This window comes from Dipteris shenzhenensis, chromosome 12, assembly GCF_047967505.1.
Source record: "Dipteris shenzhenensis isolate YYH24624 ecotype China chromosome 12, Dip_SZ_1.0, whole genome shotgun sequence".
In the NCBI taxonomy this organism is placed as follows: Eukaryota; Viridiplantae; Streptophyta; class Polypodiopsida; order Gleicheniales; family Dipteridaceae; genus Dipteris; species Dipteris shenzhenensis.
In genome coordinates this window covers 35,137,655-35,146,859 of record NC_141607.1, presented here as the reverse complement: position 1 = coordinate 35,146,859, position 9,205 = coordinate 35,137,655, and the positions used below count along the sequence as shown (strand labels likewise).

The 9,205-nt window shown below is 40.3% G+C and overlaps 1 protein-coding gene across 1 annotated transcript; it reads left to right on the top strand.

Annotated features, from left to right (window-relative positions):
* Positions 1-5,511: 5,511 nt before the first annotated feature.
* Positions 5,512-8,663, top strand: EMB2453 (Tetratricopeptide repeat (TPR)-like superfamily protein). Its single transcript, XM_087382225.1, is given in 4 exon segments — positions 5,512-5,606; positions 5,608-5,791; positions 5,793-6,257; positions 8,364-8,663. Coding segments are annotated over 4 exon segments (1,044 nt in total).
* The last annotated feature ends 542 nt before the right edge of the window (positions 8,664-9,205 follow it).

The following is a 9,205-nucleotide window of genomic DNA, read 5'->3' as shown; positions in this document are numbered from 1 at the left end:
ACTAGGTAAATTGGTGGAAGGAAAAAGTTATATTAATTGAGAAGCTATCTACTTTGGACATTTTTGGGCATTGCCTAGGCAAACAGTGCTCAAGGGCAGGGTACTTATTGACATACATTGCTTATGCCTTAGCACTCGGAATCGAGGATCCTAGCCAATTAGATGGTTATGGAAAGCATCATTTGAATAGGTTTAGAGAGCTGCTTCTACTAGATTCTGAGGCTAAATAGATCAAATGAGAGCAGCTCGATGTAAAAGAAGTACAAGAGTAAACTCAAATATATTGTATTGTCAAAAGCTACGAAGGACACAAAGTCCTACAAAAAAAGATGACATCTTAGACTTTGTACTAAATTTTTCTCAAAAATATTACAAGGTCTCTGCTTCATTGTTATAAATCTCCATAAGGTTTCCAATTCTATCAATCCACTTGTGATTCACAAAGATCTTTGACTACCTTCACTCTGCTTGTTTCTATGCAGTTATTGAAGGATCTGCCTTCTTCTTTTCTTTTGTGCCATATTTGAGGCAAGTTTAACTTTTGACAATGAAACTTTTTTTGGGATTCGCAACCTTTGAAGTATGCCTCTAAAAAACCATTGAAATACTTCTTTGAGACTATTTGCCTTATGTGCTCCTTTGAAATGCTATGTATGTTTTAAAAAAGCATTTCTTGCTATGTGATGAGGCTTTTCCATCCCTTGTGTGGAACATATTGTAGGGCATCCATACCTTTTAACAAATTATGGACTCTTTGTGATTCTGATAAAAATCTTCTTTCTTTGACTCCATCAATTTTCAACTTGATAGGAACATTTTTTCCTATGATATGAACATCTCCTCCATGGAGACCCATGTCTGACAATACTTTTCTAATGCAACAATTGCTTTTTTCCTATGCTTTTTTGGTCGAAGCTTCCAAGAAAAAATCCAATGTATAAAAAGACCAAATTTTTTATGATTCTACATAAAGCATGCAATGTGCATATATGTACATTGCACAAAGGAATATCAAGAACTTCTTTGAATTTAGGATCAATCTTATCCCTATTAGGAGCTCTTATCTACCTTTTAGGATCCATGACATGGGTTAGCTCCTTGCAAGGCATGGAGATTTCGAATTACCTCCTTTGCTAATGTTGAACATGCATTTTAGGGTCTTGAGGTCCCTTGCCATATGCCAATCAACTTGGAAATTGCCTTTGCCTTCAACATGAAGTTGCCCTCCTTGATCTTGGTTTTTGATGACTTTTGGTATTTTTGTATGGTGAAACACCCAAAATAAGGTTTGGTGGTCCTTTGTCTTTACCTACCATTGAGAAATGAAACTCTACTGAAGCATCAAGATATAATAAATGGAATCAAACAACAAAATATTTGAAAAATGAAAGTTCATGCTTACCTCAAATGCTCCCAACCACCAAATGTGCTTCTTTGATTGTACACTGAAATGCTTTGAGTTTTCTTTTGTGATTGATGTATCAAGTGCCCTATTCATAAGTGTGATGGTCACTCTTTCAATATTTTTCTCTAACAATTTCACATTCATCTAGCTTTATGACAAATATAAGGTCCTCCAAAGTTATTCTTGCAGTTACATTGTAGAGCAAATAGATGTGGATGATGTCTATCCAAAATCTCCCCGTGAATGAGAGAATCAAGCTCTCCAAAGCTGCCGGTAGATCTTCAGAAGCAGTGCCCGTGCTCCTCTCACCAAGCTCCTCGCAGTTCGAACGTCGTGGGCTCTGATACCAATTGTGGGAGAGGAGAGCACACACAAAGGGATAAGGAGACACCAAAAGTGGTGGAGCAAAAGCTACTCCAACTTATTCCTCTATCATATATATATGAGTATATATGGGCACTGTACAAGTGGGTGGGCACACTGCCCTTTACCCCAACTTTACCCCAACACTGTCATCAAGGAGGGGTATTGGCAATCGGGGATGCAGTCTTCTGTCACTATTCTGCATGTACTCGTAGCATTCCTTGTCTTCTTCATCACTCTATCAGTTGTTTCAACGTCCTTCACCTTTCTTGCTCTCTTTGCATTCAGCTCACAACTTCTTCTAATCACTATGATGATGGCCAATGCACAGTTTCATCCCTTCCTACCACTGGTCTATAGTGATTCTCAGTTTATTGACACATGGTTGCAAAGATTGAGGATTAGGAGCTTCACCAACATCGATTGGTTGAAGATGAACATCCACCCGATGGCCTTGACACTTTGTCAGCAGTTGGTGGACGGATCAGCTATGGAGTTTTTGGCTAAACATCGGCTACTTACAACTCAACTGATCTATCAGCAATTGTTCTTGCCTATGGAAAGGGAGCTGATGGTGCAACCTTTGTATTCAGCTAAGGAGATGGTGGCAGAGCTTGGCAACCTAGCTTGAGGCAAGTACAAGTTGAGCACTTGCAGGGATGTTCAAGTTTGTGATCTCTATTGGTGGATTCTTGAGTTAGTCTGTTTGCAAGCCAAAATGTATACAATTACTCCGAATACTTGTGGGATGATTGAGGTAGCAGAGTAGATACCAGTGCCTTGGGCATGAATTTTGAAGGAAAGGATCCATGCAGAGGCATAGAGGGTGGCGACGGCAGTGGAGAAAAACCAGGCTATGAATTCAAAGATCGTCGGCTAAAATTTGGAAATTTTGTTCCCTCTATAGCTTTCCTCTCCCCAAAGGAATACGGCACTAATTCTCACCCTGGAGCTAGAAGGTCCTCTGCAGAATGTGGGATGAAGGCCCGCCGAATTGAGAGCCTAAGAAGCAGTGGTGTCAAGGCCCAGCAAGGTGTACCAGTGACAATCCTTTATTCTATTTCCTCCCTTACTCCTTCCCATGTAGTTACAGCATCGACAGGGGTGCCTATGAGTTTGCCAAGTATTGGGGTATCATAGTCACAGCTCGATGTGGTGCCTCCACTTCCTCCACAGGTGATTTCTGAGTGGGTGACTATTTCAGTGGTGCCTACGATGACTGTGCTGGGTACCTCATTGGGGAATTCTTTGAGTGGTGGTTTCCTCACTCGAAGATGGCTGGAACTCCAGCGTACAACAACAATGGCGACGACTTCCATTGTGGTAGTAGAGGAAATCATTGCAGTTTTAGAGCCTTTGGTGGTCTCTTTGACACCATCGACTAGATTAACCTTACGGTTGCAATCGACCCATGTACAGCTCCAATTTTGTGCACAACTCTTAGCACATTTGGTGATGCAATGTTCTACGGGGACCGATCCCTCTCGAGTGAATGCTCTTCAGTTGCAAAGTGAGAACGAGACACTGCAAAGCCAAAATGCGAGGATGCAGTCACTGGAGGAGCGGGTTGTGATTTTAGAAGCTCAAGTGTAGGTAGCAGAAGCTCACTCAGAGGCCACATAGCAGTTGCATGTGGAGTACATTGTGGGTATTCATGATGAGCTATTGCAACGCCATTGTTATCGAGCACCCAGCTACACAAGAGGAGATCAAGAGACACGCACAGTTCCAAGCAGTTCTCGTGTGCATGGCGGTGATCAAAGTCAACTATTTGATGCACGGGGAACAACAACTACCGCGAGGTGTGTGGATTGAAGAGGTGCTTCCTCTTGAATAGTGGCTTGAGCATCAGTTGGTCCAAACCATATCCATTACAGTGGTGGCTGATGGATATGGAATCAAAATGGTAGTTATTACAGTGGTGGCTGATGGATATGGAATCAAAATGGTAGTTACGAATGCGGCTACAAAAGAGATAGCTAGAGACTATTGTGGTAGGATCGAGTGAAGCTGAGTCTGCAAAGTGGTTGAGATCGAAGTTGAGCAGACGAAGTGATGCGAAACCGAGCAAAGTTACGGTTCTTGGTGCACACTTGCAGTCCATGGATGATGAGTAAGAGTCCGGAACGATGGCTTTTGGGTAGCCTCACAGTTCAAAGAGCACCCGGAGCGTTGTGTGTTATTGCACAAGCAGGCAAAAATAGGCAATTCTTACTTATTCAATGAAGACAGATTCCAAAAGAGATGCTTGTTTTCATGTATTCTTAGTGATTTAGTTGTGATCTTCTTAAGTTGCACCCAGTTCTCTGTCGACTCGGCTTTGCCCAAAATGATTGTTGTGCAAAATACACAAGCACATTCTGATGTCTATCATAGGGGATGGATATCTATTGTGCATTCGCACAGTCCACCATGAGTGCCATGTGTTATTGAATAACCATGTGGGCTAGCAACACTATGCGGGTTAGCAGCAGTAACTATGAGGGGTGTGCATGGGTAGGTTCGACGCAACTATCGATGGTTCTCAAATGGTTCCCAACCATTGTCTTGTATGCATGCTATTCCAACACCATTCTTGATATGAGCATTCCAACACCATTCTTGATATGAGAGATACGCATTACACAGTGTTATGGTGATCTATCTATTCCTTGTTCCATGTGCTTTCCATAGATGATGCGTTGTGTATTCATCGTGTGTATCTCGTAGCATTTACGTGGTATAGTGATGCTATAGGGCACCAATAGAACTCTTCCCAGCCCCATGGCCAACTTCCCCACATTATTGCCTAGCCATGGAGGCAGGTTTGGGAAATCAACCCACACAGGGCACTCCTTGAAAAGGAACTCATCAATACTGAAGTTAGCACTCCACAAGATGACCAACACTAATGCCCCCACAAACACAAAAGACCTACCTAGGATATCATTTCAAAGCACCTCCAATACACAACGAAGCAACAAAATCTTATGCCAATCGAATTTTTAGGTCCCCCACCTTGAACCACGTCTTCTTGGAAACCTCTTTGGCCTGACATGCCATCTCAGCCTGCAAGAGAGATTTGACTTCGTCCTCCTATAGTGGGAAAAAGCCCACCTAGCCACCACTTCAAGATAGGATTCAAACTCAGGATTGCCTTGCTGATTGACATGCACATCCCACTTGGAGTACCTACTCCTGTCGGAGGAGGAGACAGAGTCTTGCTCATCATTGCAACCACTCATCCCATCTGTAGGGTAGACCTCGATTTATGCTCTCTTCTTTCTCAACACCCCAGCATGATGTGGCTGCATGGCAACCTTACACACCATGCACCAAGCTCCACCTTGTCTCAGCAGTTAAACTTCCAAGCATTCACATTGCCTCTTTAAGAGATTCGAGTTCCAATTTTCAGTCATCGCTTAGCATTTATGATTAAATTTCTCTTCATGTAAGTTTTCTTAGGGCTCTTGTCCATTGGCGGTAGGGTATAGCTCATAACTATGAAGCTTGAGTTCATGGGATAAGGACCCGTCGATGAGATTGACTATTGCGAATGTTCGGCACTGTGCTTGAGCTGGAGACATATGCATTGCTCAAGGAGCCACTACTCGCCCTTTGGAATAGGTTGCATGAAGTTTATGTCACACTTTCTTCAATACTGATAATAATTTCGCTGACTTGTTTTGTACCCATTCCATGAGGACCGAAAGAGAGGATACATTCAATGTAGGAATGCTACAAGGCAGTGGAAGCAAAAAATGATGGAAAAGAAGGGTTAGCTTCGGCTTGCTATCTGGCTCTTTAATGAGATGGAAAAGCAAGGGTGTCGCCCTGATTCCTTTGTATACAATGCCATAATTACGCAATGACAAGGAGGGGGCTTTGGTGAAAGCCTTCAGGTAGTTTGAGCAGATGAAGAAAAACATTCGTTGCCAGCCAAACCTTGTAACTTATAACACCCTTTTAAGGGCCTACGCGCGAGCTAAAAACTTTGAAAGAATGGATGAACTTTTCTAGGAAATGGATTGTGCTGGGATTCGGTCCAGACATTTACACATTCAATGGTGTCCTTGATGCATATGGTAAAACCTGTTGTTTAGAGGAGATGGAGTCGATGCTGAAATAGATGAGGACAGCAAAAGTTAAGCCAGACTTTATTACCTTCAATATGCTCATAGCCACATACGAAAAAGATGGAAAAATAGAGAAAATGGAGCAAGCTTTACGAAGTATGGCAAATTCCAAGGTCCAGCCACAGCTTTCCACTTTTAACTCCTTGTTGAACAACTATGGAAGAACTAGACACATGGCTGCAATGGGCATCCAGCCTCGTCTCATTATGTTTGAGGTAATGATGAAAGGTTATGGAACTGTTGGATGCCTCACCAAGATGAGACGTTGCTTCAACATGATGTGTAAAGTAGGCATTAAGCAAGAAGTTACTACTTTAAATGCTTTGTTGGAGGTTTACTACTCACATGACTTAGTGAAGCTACGTCCTTCTCGTGTAGAATATGCTTGTCCTACTCACTGGCACCTTATTAAACTTGGGTGTGAAGAAGTGAAACATGGGAGTTTTACCTTATTTTCAACACTCTATGTGTTAATCCAAGGGGGGAAATGTTTAAATTTTAAAATTTTAGTGTAAAAGAGAGGGAAAGATGGGCGAGAAGAGTTTTTTTGAAAAGACTAGGAATATATAGAGTGTCAGTCATTTCACAAGTCATTTCTCAACTACAAGCTAGTGGGAAGGCTTTCAACTTGTTGCGAGATTCTCGAAAAAAGTCCAAAATCAAAATGAAGGTAATGTGAAACATATGGCGTATGCCATATCTCCTCTTTTTTTTAAACATGTAGCTCACTTAGAGAAAGAATACAAAATTAAGCCAAAATTTTAATTCACATATGGCATACGCCACATCTCCTCTTAATAGAAAAGAAATCAAAATCTTTCCGTTTTTAATTGAAAACAATCTAACATATGGCGTATGCCATATGTTATTTTAGAGAAGGCTTCCATTGAAGATGTGGCTTAAGCCATACCTTCATCTAAATATTTCTAAAATTGAGAAAAAAAATCAAATTAATAGCAAAAAATGAGGGTATTAAAGAAAACATTTCTACTTTGATTTTCCAATAAATTTCTTTCCAAAAAAATATAATTTGACATTTGGATTTTTTTTTCAATTTGATAGCTCAAAATGGGGACTTTCTAAAAGAATTCGTCACATATTGATTTTTTTTCCAATTTAATTAAAAAAAGATAGGGTTTTTAAAAAATACCTTTACATCTTAATTTTTTTCCTAATTTTATACCATTAAATTAGGGTTTAGGGTTTAGGGTTTCAATTAAAAAACAAGAAAATATGTGTGTTCAACCATGCAAATGATGTTCTAAGGGTATGATACTTTGCAAGGACTTACATTAAGGCCGATGCAAAGTATCATGCCCATCCAAAACACAAGAAGCATATTTTATGCTTTTAATACTCATGCATGATGCATGGTTTCAAGTAAGTGAACAAGGAAATATGCATGTCCAACTATGCAAATAATATTCTAGGTGTTTGATACTTTGCATAAGTGTCTGATACTTTGCACAGGTGTCTGATACTTTGCACAGGCCTTAATCTTACTAAAGTTAGGCTTGTGCAAAGCATCATGTCCATCAAAGATACATACATAGGTTAGAAATACACCCGTGCATGATTCATGGGAACAAAGATGAGTACGAGGACCTGTCTACAACGAGTTAGAGACGTGCTGCACTCGCTCTCTCTCTCTCTCTCTATCTATCTATCTATCTATCTATCTATCTATCAACCCCCCCCTCTCTCTCTCTTTCTCTCTCTCACCCCTTCCCCCCCCCTCTCTCTCTCTCTCTCTCTCTCTCTCTCTCTCTCTCTCTCTCACTCTTTGTCCCCACGTGGGAGCAACATGTACAGTTGCAGAGTGTCAGAGTTCCAAATGGATGTTTTAAATCTTAATATATGCTAATATAATGAAACCTTAATATATTTGAAAATAAATATCCCTATTTAATACTAAATAAATATGGGAAATGTCACCTATATGATTACCATCATATAGGGAGATATGCAAATAGATCTTGAATGATGCATAGGTATTATATAAAGGAGGATAAGAGGACATGCGATGGTTTCTATCATGCAAGATGGTCTAGTATGCTGTAAATGTAGCACACCAACAATGGGCTGTAGTCAACAAGGGATGAGTGCTCTCTCTCTCTCTCTCTCTCTCTCTCTTTTGGTAGTACTTATATTACTGTGTAGAAAACCTCAAAAAAGAGGTAAAAACCCTCCATGAAGTACAAAAAAGAAGAGTACTAAGCAACACATGTTTGTTGAAAAGATAGGAGGTGGAGATAACAAGAATAAAAAAGGAAACATGGCAAGTACAAGACTCCATGGAGGCGCTGATCGTGACTTGACATTTTTGGTGCCAGAGGATGTAAAGACTTTTTTGTGTTGGGCTACTCAATGGTTCGACGTATATATAGGGAGCTCCCAATTGGAGACACAACCTATTATTGTGGCGCTTTAAGTTGTGTTTTCCTAGCCTAGAGAATGTTATCTCATGATTTTTGGATCAGGAATATGGTGACACATATTTCACCATTTCTGATGGGAAACCAATCTTTTTCAAGAACCTATGGTATTTTTGGGAGCAATACCCTTTCTATGATGTGTCAAGCACTGTGCTTCTAGATGACAGCTTCTACAAGTATATCGGAAATCCAGAAGGGACATTTTGTGTACTCCCAAAGTTAGATTCAGTCCCTGTACATTGGCAGCACAATTTTCTGGTTAAGCATGTAGGACCCTGGTTATGGCGATGGTTGAACTCAAGGGATCGCCAACAATTTGCATCTGAAGACTACTTTGGTGCTTAGGAAGATATAGATAGCCTGCTAGTTGAAGAAAAGTATGTTGTGCAGCCTAGATGGGTGACAACCTCAATTGTGGAGCTGATTGCTTCTTGGGCATGTGACATGTTTATTAGACCAAGGTGGAGGATGCAGTTTACAAGCTGTTATATGTGAAATTGTTCAAGGACTACAAATACTGCCTATAACCTTGGTCATGTACCTTGTTGTTTCATAAGGTGTAATTTTTGGCTACTGGATCATGTATAATTGTTAAACTGGATCATGAATATAATACTAGACCATGTAATTATTCAATTAGATAATGATTGTGTATTATATTTATCTTTGTGACTTGCATCATGTCTTGCCTGGCTGTAGTGCTTTCTGACTGCTTCCAAATATTGTCTGTAACTTGGATCATGAAGTATTACTTTTGCTAATGGCAAGCAAATCATAGAAATAAACAATCATAGAAAATGGCAACCAAATAAACAATCATAGAAAATGAAAGCAACCGTGGGAAATAAATTAATTAGAATGTGGTCTAGAGATCATAAGGTAGGATA